This window comes from Phaenicophaeus curvirostris, chromosome 15 (genome assembly GCF_032191515.1).
Source record: "Phaenicophaeus curvirostris isolate KB17595 chromosome 15, BPBGC_Pcur_1.0, whole genome shotgun sequence".
In the NCBI taxonomy this organism is placed as follows: Eukaryota; Metazoa; Chordata; class Aves; order Cuculiformes; family Cuculidae; genus Phaenicophaeus; species Phaenicophaeus curvirostris.
Window position 1 is genome coordinate 2244475 of NC_091406.1, and position 20702 is coordinate 2265176.

At 41.8% G+C, this 20702-nt stretch overlaps 1 protein-coding gene and 1 long non-coding RNA gene across 6 annotated transcripts in view; one reads left to right on the forward strand and one right to left on the reverse strand.

Annotated features, from left to right (window-relative positions):
* Positions 1-2266: 2266 nt before the first annotated feature.
* LOC138727156 (uncharacterized) lies at positions 2267-6746 on the forward strand. 2 transcript variants are annotated; one of them, XR_011338529.1, is made up of 4 exons: positions 2267-2523; positions 2864-2935; positions 3997-4142; positions 6577-6746. It is a non-coding gene; the product is annotated as an uncharacterized lncRNA (long non-coding RNA). The 2 variants fall into 2 exon arrangements; XR_011338528.1 differs by having other exon boundaries at positions 2267-2935; positions 6577-6740.
* The window catches only part of FSTL4 (follistatin like 4), a 214981-nt gene continuing 199200 nt past the window's right edge, over positions 4922-20702 (reverse strand). For 3 of the 4 annotated variants that reach the window (XM_069869380.1, XM_069869381.1, XM_069869379.1), the window contains exons 11-16: positions 20396-20422; positions 16774-16892; positions 13786-13935; positions 13091-13198; positions 9920-10029; positions 4922-6899 (exon numbers count right to left, since the gene is read on the reverse strand). In XM_069869380.1, coding sequence (XP_069725481.1) covers positions 6197-6899; positions 9920-10029; positions 13091-13198; positions 13786-13935; positions 16774-16892; positions 20396-20422 — 1217 coding nt within the window. In that variant the 3' untranslated portion in view covers positions 4922-6196. The remainder of the gene's footprint in view (positions 6900-9919; positions 10030-13090; positions 13199-13785; positions 13936-16773; positions 16893-20395; positions 20423-20702) is intronic. The other variant, XM_069869383.1, reaches the window with a different exon arrangement.

Sequence of the window (20702 nt, forward strand, 5' to 3'; positions counted from 1 at the left end):
CAGCTTAAAGTAGGTACAGGTGGTACTGGCTTGCTGGGTGCAGCTGTGCTGCAATAGATGAGGGTTCAAATTAGGAAATAATACCTTGATTAAAACCCCCGAAATTACTAGCTGATGACTTATTATTACTCTCCATTGGACCTGCTTAAATAAAAGGGAGGTGGGAGTCCAAGATGCCAGCCTGGTCTTCCTGCCTGACCCCACTCAGATCAGGCTTTCCAAGCCCTCGAAGCAAATCCGCTGCAGAAATTATGCACTTTCCTATGCAGAAACTTCCCTCCTCTTTCTGAAAGTTAATTAACATTGGGTTTACTGTGGCCTTAACTAAAATGTTAAGCATTCTCCCTCTATCACTCTCCTTGCAGTTAAAAAAGAACTCTACCTCTTCAGGTAATGCTCTGTGCTCTGCTCTTCTATGGTTACAGGGCTGTTGAAGTCCCAGCCATCGCATCTTGCTTTAAGTTAAACAGTGACTGGAGTACACATGGCTCTTGCACTGGCTCTGTAGGCTCAGAGCTGTGTGGCCATCAAGTCATGCACAGCACCATGTGCAGGCAACTGTGAGGTGAAATCCTTGCTAATACAAGAGTTTGAGTTTTACTTCTGGAAATGCCAGTGCTCTGACCTTTGTAAATTGGGATGGGCTTCTAGTCTGGTTCACTGGACGCAGCTGGCTCTCTGGACAAGTGTCAAAGACACTACAGACTGCCAAGGGTTAGATGCTGAAGTGCTTAATTAAACAAGTCTCTAGGCAGTGGCAATTTGCATGGTACAAGCACACAGCAGGGCTCTTCTATTTTTTTCTTTATTTTGTTTTTAAAGATACTGTTGGGAACTGGTTAAAAAAAATTACTTTTTTTGGTTTTGCTTTTTGTTTTGCTGCTGCAAGCACTTTGAAACTATGACCCACATTCCCCTGTGTTTCCCAGATTTAAGACGAGACGTGCCTTGTTCATCTTTACATTTTTTGCCACTAGCATGAGTTTTCATCCCTTTTCCAGGAATTTTCTTTTGTCTTAAAATGAGGGACAAATAAAATCCCAAGAAGAAAAAAAGAAACCCAAAGGAAAACAGTTTCTTTACCAGCCAGTCTGTGAGGACTGTAAGTCACCTGAGCATCCCGTGTCAAGGCGCTGAAGGTCATTAAGAGCACAGTCCAAAGGTTCCAGTACCTCCTCCCACCAGACTCTGCGGGGCTGACCTTTTGTGCTGTACACGCCACTGAACTGAATTATGGGCATCAACTCAGCTGGTGCAGAGAGCAGATGGAGTCAAGAACGTAACAAGTCGCACCGGTCATGCTCCAACCATCCTGCTCCACGTGCGCAGGCGGCAATTCCCACCTCATCGTACTGGGCAGCCAGGGGACGTCAGCATCTAAGGTATGTTGGCAAAATGCTTTAGACTGGGCTTAAACACGCAGCTCGGACTGCATGGAATAAACCCCCAAATGAATAGTTGCAGCTCTGTAACTGCAGCCTCCTTCATCGCTGCCAACACGGCCCCAGCCTGGGCTGTAGCTCAGACCCAGCGTTCCCCAGGTCAGCTCCTTTGTGTTTTGGGGCATCTTGGTTTTTACAATGTGTGAACAAGGGGTGAGATTATGCCTGCTCGCGTGTTTTCTCTGTTTTCAGGGTCATTTAAAAAACTCCTTATAGCCTTACTATTTCATTCTTTATTTTTACAGATCAGTCTTAAAAAAGAACCAACCCTCTTGCTGGAGGCAGGCTAAAAAGAAAGGTGACATTTCAGAATGCTCTCTTCCCAGGTTCACTGTGCTTGGTTGGGAATTTGTCCTGTCCTCAACACCAACTATCATTGCACAATCTCCCCTTAAAAGGAACACAGAGGTTTTCCTGGTGTCCAGATGCAGAGATTTCCCTGTGATTTATTTCAGTCTGCTTCAAAGAGTAACAAGGGGGAAACAAATAAAAATCTCTTGCTCCAGTGGAATGGGGTGAAAGAAGCAGCACCCGGGTGGGAAAATACCACGGTGACCCAGCAGATGCACCCACATCATGGCTCAGGTGCCTCGTGCCGCAGCACCAGGGTAGAGAAGCTGAAAGTGGGAAGGAGGGCTGAAATTTAGAAGGGAGTTTGAAGCATTTGGGAACAGCACCCAGCTGTGGAGGTGCTCGTGAGGGAAAGTGGAGGGCAGGCTCCCTGGGCTGGGGAAATGAGTTCTCAGCAGCAAGAAGCAGCACTAGAAAGAGGAAAGTTTAACACTAACCTCTGATGCTGTAGGGTTTTAGGGCTATATCTGAGAGAAAATGTGCAAATCTGTGAGTCAGGCAATAAAGGCAGGTTTCAGATGGGAGGCAGTGTGGAGTTGTAACATGGTATGGAAATCATGCTCAATTTGCGGGATGCACTGCATTAGAACAAGCAAGATTCCCACCTCCCCCCACTTTTCTATGAGAAAAATTAGCTAAGCATGAGGTGGTGAGTCACAGGGGACAGGGAAACCCCTGGAGTCAAGTGGCCCCATCCCAGGGATGAAGAGCAACAGTGATGCATGTAAAGGTATGGATGTTTGCTTAAAATAAAGCCCTGAAGAGGGAGGAACAAAGGGGGCTTTAGGGAAAAAAATATACAGGCATTATGGCATGCCGATATCTCTGATGAATAAGCAGGTTATTGCACTCATGTCAACTCTTATGTCTCCCCCAGCCATGGTTCCCACTTCCCTGTTCATTTTGTTGACCTGCTGTAGGGTCATACAGGGAATTAGCTGTTACCTCCTTACAGAATTGAGATCTTGACCCTTTTTTCTGTTTTACGCAGTACCTAGCATGCTACCAGGCACTCTAGTAATTAAGACCTAATCATGGTATAAATCAAGTAAATAAGCACTTGTCGACAGGTCATCAGGACTCTCTCCAGCAAAGCCGTGTTCATGGAGATCAACACAGCCAAGCGGCCAAGCTCCTTCAAGGTAGGTGATGTCCTTCAACAGCCCCCGGTTTCCCATCTCCCCCTCATCCTGTGGCCACGCCCACCTCTGCCCACACACATCTTTTGGGACTTTTGTTGGGTTTGCTGTAGTGGTAAAAAAAATCGAAGTATTAAATGGTAAGCAAATGTTAATTACTGTCACAGATTCCTAATTAAGGCACTCGTGAGTTTTCTCTCCAATTTAAAACAATAGTGGGTGGTTCCTAAATAGTCACTGAACTGCATAGTTAAAGGTGTTAAGTAAAAACTCTCACTTATTCAAAAAGTGAAGGAAATACTAAAACAGAACAGTATTTCCATTATCTTGCTGTTTAACCTCAACAAAGAATGGAAAATGCATCCCATCTTGGGACTAGAGTCTTATTGTCAACCGGGGACCATTTTTCCATGATTCTAGTGTCAGAATACCCAACTGATACATGGCTGCTATAGGATAACTAAATGGTCATTAATTCAATTTAAATTCATGTCAATTAATCACTATGATTAATTAATCATTAGCTAGGAATTAATTGTGAATTGGTGGAGAACACGAGCAGGAAAGAAACTGCGAACAAGGAGATGTAGTCTCTTTTTGACAGAGTTGAAAGACAAAAATGAGTAGAAACATTTTTGAGTATACATAAAATTTCTGCGTCATAAAAAAAATAAAATCCGAGTAACAAATGTGCAGCACTTTAATGTCAGGTTTGACTGTCATTGGAACTGTTCACAAGTAGTGTGGACAAACTAAATTGTACTTCATCTTCTAAGTATGATATATCACCATTAGGATAATTTAGAAAACACATCACCAGAACTTGGGCTGAAGAGGGAAGAAAGGGAACATCTTTGGAAGGTCCAAGTGGGATTTTTCAAGTGAACGCTATTCCAATATTTTGCGACAAACAGGAAGAAGTGAGGTCTGTTACACATGGTTCACAGCCTATATATAAACCAGCCTCAAGAATATTTACCTGAACAGATATATACAGGTTTTTTTTAAATATTCTTAAAAAAGTAATATCTGCTTGATCTATGACACAATGAACGTCTCTACAGGGAAACTTACCATAGGCATAATAAAATATCCAAGAAGTCATAAAAGATAACACAAGAGCAGTGTTTGGCCTTGGTAAACCACATCGAGGATGACTGCAATGTATGGATACAGCTTCATTCAAGAAAGGAGTTGTGCATATTTAAAGGTACTTACAAAGCTGGTCTTCTCCTTTCCTTGAAATGGGGATGTTTCCTAACTGGATGAGTAGAAAATCATGGACACCATGCATTGCTAAAGGAAGGCTATGCCAATCCGTCTTCTATGTCTGTGTTGCGATGATGGGATAGTCACTTCTAACCCCTATGGCTCATAAGTGAAAAGAGATGTAGGTTTCAGCCTATGGGTGCTGAAGGGCAATTTCAAGGACTCCGTGTTTAATGAATTCATAGGATTCAGCTCCCTTTCTTCTTCTGTCTGAACAGATTTTTATATATTCTCTATAGAATCGAAATGGTTTAAATGACTTCAGGTCTACAGCCATGCTAAAATGCTACCCTTTTGGTTAAAGTTTAACATTTAACCCCAAAATTATCAGGGTTAGTCTGCATCCTTGTCATTTAGCATCCCTCTGTGTGCACTGTGAAATGGGTGACTTTAGTTGGAAAATAATTAATGAGCCACCACGTATCTCTGGACACACTGAGCAGCTGCTTTCGTACAAACTCTGGGCAATAAGATCATTCGCAAAACGAGTTGGGTCTTTCGAAAGGCTGACCCGTGGCTCTGATGCAACAGATGTTTGCCTGCAGAGAGTGTCACCCACCTCAAGACTGTGTTTTCAAAGCAGTATGTGAGACACAACCACTTGCTGTGTCCGTTCGTGGTGGCAGTGGGGCTCACCTGGTTTGTATCACTTTGTGAGCCGTAGCTGCTCTTGCCCTGATCACGTCATGGTGGCGGATATAGAAAGTTAGAATAACACAACTGGAGAAGTTTTTATATCTTCCAAATGTGCGAATGGATCTATATTTTTATGGGACCTCAACTGAAATTTCTCAGTCCCAGCTGTTGCATTGTAGGGTAAATCCAGCTGGTTTTACATCAATCTCTTTGCTCGTAACTAGAAGATAATTGACTCTAAATATTATAAATGGGAAGAAAACAAATTAATGTCTGAAAATAAACAGGCAAATGAAGATGATTACTAGAAAATGAGTGACTTTTCTATTAAAAATACCCTCTGCCATTGTAGTTATCATTTTATGAAGAACCAAGTGACTTCAGTGCTACTAAATATTTAATGAGAGAAACCAACAATTTCTAGAAGTGTTACTGCCTCCTATAGGAATGATCATAATGAATCTCTGCCCCTGAAGAGCAGATGTTGCATATTGTGACTTCACTCACACACTGCTGCAAGACTAATGCCCCCTTCTCATCAAATTTCTTACAAACTCTGCCTCCCTCCACCCCCTGAGTTCTCTGGCTTTTATTCACTCTAACGAACGGCCTGGATATTTCATGCCGAATTCCTCAAATACCATCACAAATATGTATTAGAAGTGGGGGGGGCTCATGACATTGCCTTCAGTAGTTACCAGGAGCAAAATTAAGCGCAGGAGAAAGCAAGCTGACAGTTTCTATTTCTGTTATGCCTCCTTCTGAAGTCACGTACGTGAACCCTCCCAAAGCCATCCTGCAGAGAAAACTGATCAGTTTTCATTAAATCTCCTTCCTAGGTTTCTGAGGGTTGAAAACTACTCTCTGCTGCTTAGTTCCCTGCATCATCCAAAGGTGAATTCTAACTGCAGTCATTGCTTCTGTAGCCTCCCTGTGTCGGGGTGGGGAAGTCAACACAGCTAACGGGCAAGGTGTACAGGAAAGAGAACTGATGGCTTGAACGTAACATAAAAGCTCCTCAGTATGGAAACTCAAAATCTGTTTTGTTCTACGGAATCACTAAGTTTCGTGGCTTATACAGTATTTCAGTGGAGACATCATTAACTTCCCAGCATTTTGCTCATAACCACAAATCACACCCCCAAATAAAAAATATCCCTTCAAACCCACTTCCTATTAGCAGAGCATACCTTGTATTATAAAACTTGCAAGTAGACCAGGGTTGTACCATGAAGCCTATACAAGGGGGTTTTGTTTTATCTTTTTTTTTTCCCAGTGTAAAAATATACAATGCTACTGCTCACTTGTCGCAGTGTAAAGGTCCAACAGGTACCCAAAGGCTCTGCTGCTATTGCCCTTTCATACTTCTCCAACCCAGACCACTGTATTACCCCTCCTTATACCTGAAACCTCACAGCGTAACGTATTTTGCCTCCCATTTATAACAAACAGTGACTCTTTAGCTGGTGTAAGGAGATACTGTCCAAATAATCCACTGTCTTTCATAATTCTGTTGTAGTTGCTCCAGGGCCAGTCTTTGGATGTGATAGGGTCCTTTAAATTCTTCAGTACATTCATTTTCCCCGTTGACAGCTCTACAAAAAGCACATCTGTTTGCAAATGTGAAGTAGCATATATATAGTACTGATTGCCTTCAGTGAAAGAAGGTTGAAATGTCAGATCAGATACACGTATGTTTGTTTGTAAGTCATAAATCAACTTGATTTCCCCTCGGACAGATAGAGTCTGGACTTTGATCCTGCCACTGTCTTCATCTGCACTGACCAAATAGCGTCCGTCCGGTGAGATATAAGGGGTGCCCGTCACGTCGCTGTTGGGGCCTATGACGGCATCGGTAACACTGTCAATAATGAGCTGCGGCGATGCAGCCACCGACCTATTCCTCCTACACTGGACAAAGAAGTAACCGCCCAGGTGGGTATAAGCCATGGTCTGCGGTACGCAGCTATACTTTTTGAAGTTGATAGTCTTGATGTGGGTCACAGTTTCCAGGTCAATTTTGTGAACTGCAGATTTCGATTTGTTAAAGATGAAGCCAAACCTGAAATAGAAAACATGACACTGAAGTCATCTCTGGAGACACGGTGACGTGCTTGAGAAAAGACAGAAGTCAGCAGAACAGGAAAACTCTACCCCGTTGGTTTTGTAAGTGTGAGCAATAATGCTGTCTCTTCTCTGTAAGAAATCTCTCCTCTTCCAGTGTTTCTAAAATGGGCTGAAAGGAGGTACAGATTTCAGTTCAAATTAGCAACCTAATCCTGAAATCCTGACTAGGTACTTGGGTATTTGAGTAACAACTTCAAGAGCTGAAGCCTCTTATTGGGAACACCAATTTACAATAGGGATGAGGAATCGAGGCTCGGGTGTTCTGTAGGCTACCGCTGACCAGTGTTGTATTTAAACTATTCCAGAGATGTAATTCAATGTATACTCAAGACTTCTTCAATCCCCAAATGAAAACTATTCAAAAGAAAGCACAGCACTGCCAGGCTGGGGCCAGAGAGCAACTTTGAGCTACACGTATAACCCCTGAGTGAAGACCATGTCCAACCTGATCCCTTAGATTCCAGCCAGAAGGTAGCAGTGATGTGTGTTTGCTACCCGTGGTGCCTGGGGACCCCTGCAGGAGCTGACAAGGCTGAGGTGTAGACCAGACTGTGTTAAACACCGTCCTGCCAGCCCAGTGATGGTGTAAAACATTTCTCAAGGAACACAACCAGTCAGGGTGCACCGAAGGGAAGGAGTCTTTGTTTTCTGTCTCAAGAGAGGGTAGACAACAGTGAGCAGAGAACAAATGTTCTGTAAAAGATATATGCTGCAGCACATCTGACCTTTGCTGAAGACACGAAAAGGTCAAGAATAGCCAAGAAAGGTTTCTGCTTAATTTGAGAGGGAGCCCACAGAAGCAGCCTGTCTGTGTTCCCCTGGATTCACAGGTCACTGATACTGACTTATGAAAACTAATTTTACATCGAGCATCTTTTCATCCACTCAATGCAGACAGAAGAAAATGAAGGGAGTACTTAGTTTTATATCTCTATCCCAAGAGACATAAAATTGCTTTCTGAAATATAAAGGACAACGTGCTTGCATGCAGATAATATATATTTTGCTTAAAACACTGGCTTTATTTCTTCATTCTTAATCCATCTGTGAATGAGACACTCAGCAATGATTTCACTTCTGAAGAAGGAGCCAATGTAGTGTATGATCCCATGAAAATCACTGGGCTAAGCCTTTCATTTTCCCATTATACTCACATCCATTAGAGACTTCAGAAAATATCCGCAGTGGACATTTGTAGCGCACTGTGTGTGGGGAAATTGGATATGGCACTTGTATTTCTCCTGGATGAATGCGTTTTAAGCACACTTTAAAAAACACTTTCCCTTACAGCATTTTTTTCCTCAAGACTTCCTTACTACTTGGCCAAATGCCTGAAGAAGTTAAAAAGTGTGTTTTATCATAAACTTTAATTTTAAAAAGTGGGTCAGAATGTGTTTTATGCACACGCAGCTGCAGAAGAGGCACAGCACTTACATGAAATCTGTGATCTGAAATCTCAAAGAAAACCTTGCACTTTGAGAGTTTTTAATAGGCAACAATCTACCCCGGGAACTAATAAAAATGGATACATTCCTAGATATCCATCTAAAATAACAGGCAGTTGAAATACATATATAGGAACATTTGCATACAAATATTTTTTGGCTTGCAGAAGAGATTGCTTAAATATTCACCTTCCTGGGAAATGCTGGTATTGCCATTTATTGTTTCTGAGTGGAGAATTTAGAACATGATCTCAGCAAGTCTCATTAGACTGTGAGCAATTATTTTTCTGTGCTGAGGGTGAGAGAGAAGGGACAAAGATCTGGCCCTGAACAAATGAAATAGGAAATTAGGCACAGCATTCTCTGCTTTGCACGTGGAAGAAGTATAGACAATTATCTACATTAAATATTTGTGTACAGAGTTGATTAATCACACTGAAGCAAAAAGACAACAAACAACAAAAAAGTGTAACTGTTACACTTTCCTGTGTTTGAACCCAGACCACAACTTCTCATCTCAGGCTTAACATTCAGCAGAGCCATCTACCTCCTGGCACTGCTAATAGTCAGAACGATATTTTGGAAGCACACTAGAAAAACGAAGTAGGGAGAAACTAAGACTGACAGCCATTAAGTTTACCTCGTTATTTTGTGTTTCAGGAAGCAAGATTATTTATTTTGGATCTGATTCAACACATTATTGTTTAAATGTGATCCCCCTGTCCTCAGTGTTCACTGCAAGGAATCCAAGATCAATGTAAGGAGTTACATGATGACCTTCTGAGTGTTTAACTTAGTTATTGGGGACAGAATATGGTTAAAACAGTTGTTAAGTTATAACATGGTAAGAACAGTATAAAATGCTGTGCAGTTATCATTCCCTTTGATAATGCTAATGGGAAACAGCCAGTATTAACCCAAGCTATTAGTATGTTAGTTATACAATCTCATTAATTACTACAACACATTACCATTCAAACCTGACGGTTCATGGAGGTGCTGCTTTTAATATGCAGCGCATGCCTTTTTTCTGCTCAAACCATACACCTCACATAGAGATCCAATATTTGAACAAGTAAATAGCAAGAAACACGTGGAAGAATCACACCTTATGCTTCATGCAGAATAAAGTTTTACCATCTCAGGCAATAAATCCTCGATGCAGGTTTCTACCCAAATTCATAAAGCACAGGAATGAACCTAGCACAAGGAAGCCAGGGCAGCGCTTCATATTTTGCTGCAAGGAGGCATGGGCTGAGATTTGAATGCCCGTGCACAGTCCAAGGGATGTGTAGGTTTGTTTCTTGCTCTTTCACTGATCTGCTGAATAACTACAAGTAATTTGCTCAATCATTTCTCCATTTCACATATGAAAATGGGGATGAAAGTAGTTAGCTTAATCATGAACTCATTCATTAAAATTGGTCAAATGCTTTAAGATTACTAGAAGGATGCCCGCTAGAAGAAAGCAGTACGGTCACTGTTGCTATTCGTTAAGATAATGTCTTACCTAACATGATTAATAATAAGATTCGTAGGTGGTATAAAAAAATCACCAACTCCTTCAAACGGCGTGCGGATAACATGCGGATCCTCCCCAGCACTTGCCTCTGGTATTACCTACAATAAATACACACAAGGTTGAGTGCAGGAAGACCAGCGAGTAAGGGAAAAAGGTAAATACAGACTCATAGTCATACACCATACCGAGTGGCTTTTCCAAGGAAGTAGCAGACTGACGTTGATTAATGAATTCAAAATATTGTTTGGTGTAGCTGTCTTGAAAAAGATGTGCTAATAAATACTATTTGAAGCTTGACATTTCTAAGGTAAGTGCACAACTCTGCTTTCATAAGATGTTTGTATCTCAAGAAAGAGCAGTCATGCAGCAGCTGAAGTAGTCTGACAACACTAGGACCACAATGGTTTATTTCTCACTGTCTAAAATAAACATTTATTCCATGGTCATATTTATCAATCTCACTTAAATGCACAGTGATAATTTACCAGCTTGAAGGATCAAACACTAGCTCACAGCAGTTAATTATCACTTTGAAGGAGAAGAACTGCTCATCCATGGACCGCACCGAATAAAATTCAGAGCAGAGCAGAGAAAGGCCCTTTGCCTGCCCACCCTGTTCTGTCCTCCAGCACAGCGCACACCTCCAAGGCCACAGAAACTCAGCTCCTCCACTGCTCCAGAAAAGGAGAGGTAGAAGTTTTCAATAATTAAACTGTCAAATACTCAAATTGTTTGCTCAGTTCAAGATGACTTTAGTCCACTCATTAGGAACTTCTGCTCTCTAATGCGCAACAGTAGCTGCTTTGAATTTATAGCTACATAATTCATTAAGGAAATGCTAAAACCCTGCAAGTTTTAGTTCAGACAGCTGTTCTGTTCCTGTCATTTAGATTTCTTCCAATTAGATTGCTCAAGAAAGATGCCCACTCTCACACAGTGCTTTCATGAGGCCAGACATTTGCTTCCCAGAAGCCAGTAATGGCTAAACTACAGTAACCCATTAGTTGGCTGCATGGGCTGTTTGACAAATCCCTGATTTCCAAAGAATGAATGGAAATCTAGATCAACCTCCGCAGTAGCATCTTTCCTAAAAAAGATATTTTATCGCATGTCTGCAAATAACCACTGCCGGTTTTAAGAATGAGCTTCACCAAATTAGTCATTGCCCACCTTTTAGGAAAGAAGGTCAGAAAAAAGAAAAGATATGCTGATGCCGATGCTAATCTCATTCTCTATGTGTGTAACTGCACTTCATAAAGATAACAGAAAGGACTATCTGAGAGCTGGAGCCTTATAACAAGTTTCCAACTGTGCAGATGGTGTGTTCTTCTTAATAATCACATGCTTGTGCCATCTCTCCTTTAATTACAGAAACCCCTCACAGCTGGATGGAAGAAATTAAGTCAGAAAGGCTAAAGAGAACCATTTTCTCTCCTTAGACCCTGTACAGGAAATTGCTCATCCCCAGGTGAGACAAGCTGGTGGCATTGCCTCAGAAACCTTCATTTATTTGCCCCCACTCTGTTTCTGGTGTCTTTTGCCAAAAATGCCCCTGTTGAGTTTCTGGTCCGTTGGTCCCTTTGGAAGCCTGGAGGCTGCCACCGTTACCTCAGATGGGGCTGGTGGCTACGACTCATCCCACTTCCATGGGGCAGCATCGCCAGCAAAGTCTTGGGCAGCCTCATAACTAACACAGAGCCTAGATTTGTAGGTTTTTAGGTCATAAAGCACAGGCACCCTTCTTCTCTGCCTGTTGGGGTATGTTTTAATGCAGACTTAGAAGCAAGTATTTCTGGTAGAAGCACTCACACGACACCTGTGTTTCAGAAAGGCTGGGCAGCAAGGACCAAAAAATAACTGCTAGAGAAGGGCATGTCTGGATGGATAGTCAGCTGTGGTGTTAACTCTGTCATATGACAAACAGCAGCAACAAATGCCCAACTAAATGCCTGTACTTCGTGCTTTTGTACTGTCAACAGAAGAGTGAATCCTCCAGGGCAGTCCAGAGAGGGAAGATAATTTAGTTTTCCAAACCTATGTATGTGCATTACTGTGCCCTGGTATAAATGTCTGAAGGTGCTGAGCAGGGAGCAATGCAGGGACTTCACTGGCACTCCTTGATTGGAGTCACTGACATCCAATAGCAGAATTTGTCCCTGAGGTTTTGCTTTTGCTGTTTTTTCTTTTTCTTTCTTTCTTTTTTTTTTTTTATGCCCCAGAGTGCTGTTATTTTTTTTCATTTTATGATGAAAGGAACAATTCCAACACATTATGCTCCACCACCATCCAAAAGAAGGGTGAAGGTTTGTGAGAGACAAGTGACGAAATGAGTTTAAGGAAAATAAGTAGCAATTTAGTGCACTGGCAGAAAAGCTGGATGACTTCTATGTGGAAGATGCGGAGCGGTAAATACCTTTATACCTGGAGAACAGGGGCAATTTGCTCAAAGCATAACAAGGGTGGTAGGCTAGTAATCCTGAAAGAACTGTGAATTTTGAGGCACAGTACAGTTCATTAACCTTTTAATGACTTTTCTACATGCAACACCCCCAAATTTGCAGGTCATTATAGCATCTGAGCAGGGCGCACTGCAGCTCTGCAGTGAACAGACACTTAGTCCCTATCTCAGGCTTCCTTGAGTGAGCGGCTCAGCCTGACATGCATCTCCAAAGAAACACTGCCAATAACCTGAAGAGTAACAGATTTCTATGCAGAAAGTACTCTCTTTGCGGCTTCTCGGTACCCACTGCTTTTAGACCTCAATCAAGTTAAAAAGAAGCTGCACTCACGCAGGCTGCACAAATGACTTGGAGCATCACAGGCTTGTACTGCTCGCAGTCAGCTGCCAGCCCTTGCTGTATGACTTTATAGCACTTGGCTCTAACATCAGCCTTAAAACAAAACAGACCTTGGTGACAAAGCAGTCCTGCTGCCAGCCTAGGGCACAGTCATTGCTCAGAAACAAATTAAACAGCAGGAAAAATATGTGAGGATGGATGGAGGAGGGATGAATAAAACACACTAGATATGCAAATGAAAGAGCAGCTTTATATCCAGACCATTAAATGCTGTTAATTACCTGCAACCAACCAGCCACCAGCTTGCTGCCGGTGATGCCAAGCCAAGGAAGGGCAAAGGCTCAGGCACATAAGGACTTACCTGCAGGGTTGGTGAGGATTTCCACATGTCGCCCCAGCTAAGCACCCAGACTTGGTCGTGGGACTTGTCATAATGCAATTTGGTTGGTAACGGGTCGACATCCAAGGTCTTAAAAAAAGAAAAGATGGGCATTTACATTACAGTGACCCAAATGATGATATTGCACTAGTTTACTGCAGACATTGCCATGTACCTCGGTTACTCCCTTTTGTGCAGCTTTGCACGATTAACTTCCAATCGATTGGGGGATCAGCAGCAGCACCAGTAGCAGAAAAATCTGGCTGCTTGGTGCTGTTTTCCAGTGAGACATCACTCCATCTTGTGCCGTTACTTATAGCCAGTAGATCAGGGGCCAATTTCAGTTTGAATTATACCCACACCAGTTCATTCTTCCCAACCTGCTTATAACCAAGGTCAGGCAGCAGCTCAGTAAGCATAAGCCAGAAATTCATTCTAGCATTATTTCACCACACTAGCTGCAAGCCTGGCTGCACATGCAGCCCCGAGATGATGATAAACAGCCTCTAAAGGAGTTTTTTTTCCTGCCAGTGAGGTTACAAACAGTATGACCCCATGGGTGAACACAACACAAGCCCAACTTCTCAGCGATGTCAGGCAAAGATCTACCTTTTTTTTTTTTGTCCCATATCAAAGCCCTTTGCCATCACTGAATAAAGCATTCCCCATGTAAGTACCTGCAGAGCTTTCTGAGTCTGGATATCAATTATCATTACTCTATTCTGCTTAGGCTGTGTCACATAAATGTACTTGTCTCTGACATTGACTGCTGAAGCCCAGAGGCAGGACTGAGTGCCTTCACCTTCCACTCTAGGGCAGATTTCTTCCTGAGGAAAAAAAAGAGGAGAAAAGGTTTAATTTTTACAAGTTCAGGGCCTGGAGCAGCAAGAAGCTTAGCCTGGAAAACTATAGAAAAAAATTCTATGGGGATTCCATTAGGATGATTTTTTCCCCTCTCTTTCCTGGAAAACATGAAATAATTATTCCATCAGGTAGCATGCTGCAGCCAGGCTCTACCCAGTGACATTAAACAGCTGGACCTCCTGAAAACTCACACTGAATTTAAATAACCACACAGTCTAAGGTTCTGTCTTTTGAAGCTCACCGTGGTTCATCAAGACTTACAGCGGTGTCAGGATTTATTAGCAATAGAAATATCACTCTGTGCTTTGGAAAAACAGAGATCTATATTAATTGAATCACAGATTTATATTTTTTTATAAAGTCTGCATTCAGTTCAGGAAAGCATGCTCCAAGATGCTTGTGCTTAAGGAAACAGTAGCAAAATAAATAGTGTCCTATATAGTCCACTGCTCCAACATAGAGACTTCTCTTCAAAAGGAACTAAATCCTGTTATTTTGAATCAAATTCTGTTCACAGCTGCCTGATGCCTTACTTTACCTCTGATTCTCCAGTCACTGAGTCCTGTGCCAAAATGGTATTAGTTTTAGTGGGAGCTTACTGGTACCCCAAGTTTGAAAAGTCATACATGATCTCACCAACAAGACTCTGCATGTTGGCTACTCTGCATCACATTTCTTCGCTTGAGTTGCTTTATGTGAAAGAGCAGTTGCATGGGACCAGGCCGTGGTGTGCAAATGAAGGTAAAACTAAATGAACGCATATATATTTTGTTTAGCACAACTGCTGGTTTTAAATCTTGTCAATGTAACAGCCAAGTTACTTTAAACAGTCTCACAACCTCCCTAAAGGGCAAGCGATTCGAGCAGCAGAGCTTGTTTGGGGAAAAAAGAGGTAGAAGCAAAAGCAATGTGAACACCAGGTTTGTATCAGAGTGATGGTTATGGATTAAAAAAAGTCACCTCTAAGCATCCTAGATCTTTCGGTTCAGTAAGTTGGTGGTGACCACACATAAGGGTTTAAGATAGAACACTGTGCAGCTTTGCTGCATTTTCCTTTCTGGACGTCCAGCCAGGCTGGAGATCTACACTAATGCAAGCTAAAACATGCTATAAAAGCCAGCCTTGTGCTTCCAACAGCTGTTCATGCAGCCAAGCACTTGACAGCCCCCAAACTGCTCTCTTCATCCTCAGCTGTACACTGGGGCTTGGGCTCTGACAACACAGCATCCACCAAAACCAGTGAGAGCAAGGAAAGGTCATCGGCCTTTCTGCTACAGTGCTCAGCAGCAGCTGCTTCGTCTGCTTTTGTGCCCTCTAAGAGCAAATGAAGGAACCTTTGTTGTAGAAACCCTCCTAAAGTTCCAGGTTGTTGTCACTGTCTACACGGTAAACGCTCAAGATATTAAAAGAGAAAAGCAAGGAAAAAATAGTCAGTCCTCCCTATACCAAGGGAAAGGGCCCTATGATATCTGCAGGAAACCCTTAGAGGTCTCTCTGAAAGGCAGTCAAGTAAAGATGCTAAAAATCCCTTTTATGGCCACCACTGCGCTGACATTATTTCCTTAAGTGCCTTCTCTCCTCTGTTCTTTTCAAGCTGTTTCTCCAGAACCACCTCTTCAATATTTACAGCTCTTTGGAAAAGAAACACAAGAGAACTGTCTTTGAGTAGCAACAGCTCAAGTGTGGCTTAATACCCATGTGAAGGACCAATCTTGGGGTGAGCATCAGTTTAGATTTCAAGTAAAGTACATTAAAATATTCTAGTAGAAAAAAAAACCCAAACATCAACCACAAATTTGCTGAGATATAAAAAAATACTGAATACAGACTCACAGGAAGATCCTGACCCATTGCAGCAGAGTCTGACCCCCTTTATTCCTCCCCAAACTGAAAGCAAGGATGAGCCCTTTTCTTCAGAAGGGAGCCACATTCTCAGCTTCCTCTGTAAACGCAGCCTTTAACAAAATCCTAAATAAAGGAGTGACTAAAAAAGCATTTCAGGATGTATTTCAGCACCTGTATTTTATGAGATTTGACAGTTTCATGAGCATATACATGGCTATGACACCTGAGTAGGCACAACACATGTCACTGAAAACACTGGCCGCACGGGGCCTCCAGGCATGGGTTACCCCACTTGCCATCTTGAGCTCCATCAAGCTCGTGCTTAACGTTCACTGACACTTAAACAAATTTTCTTTGTACTTTCCAAAAGCAAGGGTTCGGCAAACTCAGAGACAGCAGAAAATGCTAGACAGCAAACAAGGACAACACAAGCCTCTGGTTCAATGGCAGAAGATGTAGAGAACCAGCATGGCACAACCATCATCCATGCATCTTTATCTGCCCCCCCTGCTGAGGTTTCACCTGGGAAACTATTTTTAGAGAGCAGAAAGTAGCCCACTCCTTTGCCTATGGAGTCAGTAAAAGGGGCCAGTTAGCACCAGTGAGTAATGTGTGCATCTCCTGGCTGTAGACTTCAATACCTTCCTAGTTTCAACTTTTGTGCATGGATATGTAAATAGGTCAAACAGGACAAGTGAAAGTCTTTGCCTACGCTGGGACATGATAATCAGTCAAATTCTCTGCAGTGTGTCAGTAATCCTCCATGTCAGTCTTATAACTTCAGTGGTTCCCTTAATTTGCAAGAGGAGACGATGATACACCTCAGGGATGCCACAGGAAGCCCACCAAACTCCAACACCACTCTGTCAAACAGGTCCTTTAGCGATAAGAACCCTTGAAGAGATTAAGAGAAAGCTTCCCAGCTCCCGGCTGTAACTGCTGGGTTTAGGACTTACATAACTGCTGAAAATCCTCTCTTCGGGCCTGATGTGTCTCCGGATTTCACATTCATTCGGCTGGAGGACTGTGATCCCATCATCAGAAAAGACATAGAACATGTTCCCAACACTCAGCCCTTGAAGGGGGATAAAGAAAAATGAGCAAGATTTTTTTATTCTATGTATCCATAGCTGTTTTTGAGAACTCTCCCTCCTCCCCCAACAAACAAAATGTGCCTTATATAAAAGTTGGTCACTTGGATGCAGTTGGTGCATTCACAAAACCAAATCTCATGTCACAAAGAGGGCTTCAAGGAGTGAAGAGGTACAGACACATTCAAAAATGCATTGTCTTGGTGGCAGTGGTTGTTTGCAAATAACTGCGTTCAAGTGTCGTGCACTGAAGAGGGATTTGATTAAAAGTAGCCCCTCTATTACATTGTGTCTCCCTCAGATTATGAATTAATTTTTTTAATGTTTTCATTAAAAATAGCATTCTAATAACTCAAGAACTGAAGAGATTCAGTTAAAATTGATCTGAGGGTTGTTCTGTTATAGATAACTTGTTTTCTTGCAACTGTGATGCAAAATGAATATGCTTAACACCTGTTCCAGGAATGAAAATACATTCTCTATATTCTTCAACTAACTGTATAGCCAATGTCAGGTTGGATTGGGCTTTGAGTAACCTGATCCAGGTGAAGATGTCCCTGCTCACTGCAGGAGGGCTGGGCTAGCTGACCTTTAAAGGTCCCTTCCAACCCAACCCATTCTGTGATTCTGTGGTTCCACAGCCACCAAAACAAATACATTTTTGAAATCTTGCAAACTGTAATTCACAAATGTGGAGTAGTTCAGCATCGCAATAGCACATATTTATCCAACTGGGGCATTCCAGGCGATTTGGAAAGCTGTCTGTCTCATTGCTTTGCTGTCAGAAAATCATATATCCCATTTCTGTCATGCAGAAATGCCTTAAAACACAGATAATTTAGTTGTTCTTCAACTACATGCAATTGTAGTAACAAGCATCGTTAAGAAATGTTCAGGATCTTTTCAAACACTCAAGTTTGAAAGATCCAAGCATCATTTCATCTGTTCCATACCGCCACCAATAAGTGTTTGCAATGACCACTGTCACCCTCAGCAATGTTGATAGTGTACTTATCTGCCAACAATATGGTGATGTGATAATTTGTAATTTGTAATTAATGACATTTTATCCATGGATAAATAAGGTCCCAGTTCTACAGACCTGAGCAACGTTCAGCGTTACAATTCCCTTGGCTGGTTCTGTGGTGACAGCACTAAACACTGCTCACATCTACAGAGTTTCTCACATCTCTTAAGGGTTTGCAGGATTGAGGTTTAAATCATGATAAGAAAACGTCACTTTAAGAACATGTATAATTTGGATATATACATTTTTGGAAAATTTCATTAAATGCATAGTAGTCAGTAAGGCTAGGAGGGGTTTTTTTGAGCTAAACCCTCTCTTTTTTGTGCCAAATAAGCAGCTTCGGAGTGCATCATCTAAGCACATGGTGTTTGCTGTATGGACAAGCCTCAAGTTGAGTCTCATACCACAGGAATACCCCAGTTATGGGCATCAGACGGGCACAGGAGCCGCGATCCTTAGATGTGATGCCACGGCGTGAGACCATGCACGTAGGAAAAAAAGGTACTGAACTTCCATCGAGTACTAATGTACCTTTATGGACTAAGGGTTAATTCTTTATGAGTATATTGTTAAAACATTTCATTCGGGCACTCTGGACCAAAATCCACGCTCACAGCACGCACACAACTCCCACCTGCTTCGATGGGATTTGAGTGAACACATCAGAGGGCAGAATTTGACCCTGGCTGGAATGAGTGCACATATTCTCATGAGTAAAGGGTTTTAATCCTACGAAGTGGAAACAGGCAGGCAACAAATTATGACCATTGTGAAGATGCGTATTATTATTTTCATGCAGGAGAGCAATGTGATTTTGTCTGATGATTCTATTACAATGAGGGTGAATTCCCAACCTATGGCCTTAATGAGTAACCAAAATACTTTGCTAATAATTTTACCCCAGTAGGTTTAGAGTTAGTGACTCGGCAAGTCCCCAACACTTGTTTTACAGTAAAATGAGTGTAAGTTTTTCTGCTGAGTGGCTAAAAAATTATACAAATTCCTAATAGCATTCAGGTATTTTCTTTTTAAAGTTTACCAATTTAAATTAAGATGCTTCCTCAGAGTGTCATCTTCACACTGATTTTTATACAAAGCAGGATTTTAATAGACAAAGCAGGCGTTTTATTGTGACTTATGAAGTATTTGCCAAGTCTTGACTGGGGTAATCTCTAACAATTTCATGGACATTGGTAAAACAGACTCCACTCTTGACTACGCTGCCACAACTCCTCAGTCTGGGCAATTCGTTCAGTGTGAAGGTGGCCAATGGAGGATTTTACTCAGCTGTGTTCTTTATTCTACTGAGGCACTACTACATTGGGAAACAGGGGATTGATGAGAAGGGGTTTTCTTTTTGTCCCCTTTATTTGAAGGAATTTCAAGGTGGATGACAGAACTAGTTCAAAACCGAGATCTGTAGAACAAACCCCCTAATATAACAAAAAACCCCGTTAAGAATTGGGAAAGGTCTCCTAAACATAACAGTTCTCATCTGAGCCATTCCAGATGAAGTTGACTTTAGTATCCTAGATTTCAATCTAAGAACCTTCCCCTCCAGTGAGCTGGATATTCCGCTCACCTTCCCCAAGAGTCCAAAGCTGGGAGGCTCCCCAGACAAGCCCCTGGGCAAGTACCTACAAAGGCAGATAGGGGACTGCTTGAGAGCTTCTTGGGCCTTTGCACGATGCGTCTCACTGGGTGTTTTGGAAATTATGACTGCACAAGGCAGCACAAAATCAAAGAATTTTTCATTTCAAGTGCCTCCAATATCTTTGAGTCAATTTGCTGCTTAAGATGGGTTTCTTTCTAATTTGGCTTCCAAGATACACAGACGTTGACCTTGTGCAGGGCACACCATAAATGTGATCAAACTAGAGATCTCAACTGCCAATTAAACCAAAGAGAAATGGGGCAACCTTTACCCTGCATCGATTTAAAGGATAGAGGGAAGCAAAACCTGTTGTGGGTTGATTTTTTTTTGCCTAACAATCAAGAACAAAATTTTTGTTGCTCATCTAGTAAGCATCAATACATGCTACTGAGGAGGAAGAGCTTGAATTGCTTGCTTAAAAAATGCAGTGTATTGAATTTACGTCTTACTTGTTCAATTATGGTAATTTGGTAGTACTTCTGACACTTGCACATTTGTTAATGCAGTTTGAGAATCTCAGACTACTCACATTGGTGGCAGTTTATATAAAATTCACATTTTTAAATATTTTACGGTCAGCTATTATTTCATAGTGGAAAATGAAAGAAGTTCTAGGTATGATTCATATTACAAGTGTGAGAATTCTTATTCGATTAGTTTAGCTTTTAAATGTCTGGTCTGTACTTAATCTGGTAACTGTGGAAGTTGACAGAGTTAGTGGCAAGTCAGTGGAGAATGGCCCATCATGGAATTATTAAAGCAGACAAGCACATTATCACTACGACAAAAGAACTTTACTGCAGTACCTTCCTCTCGCCACAGTATGTTTGCAACTGCAGCATCAGAAAATTGGGAAAGCCAGAAAATCATCAGGAAAAGAAAAAAAAACAAAACAACACAACAACGTCAAAATTGTCATTGTAGCAAGTAACTGAATTAATATTCATGTTTACGTGAACTGCTTAACGCTTGAAAAGTCTAACATTCATTCAAATAAATCATTAGGAAAGGCAGAGATTTCTAAATACATTTGCTCATTCTAGAGACAATACTGAAACTTTGACATGGGAAAAATCCTCACTGAAATGAAGCCAACTTCAGCCTGTGCAAAGA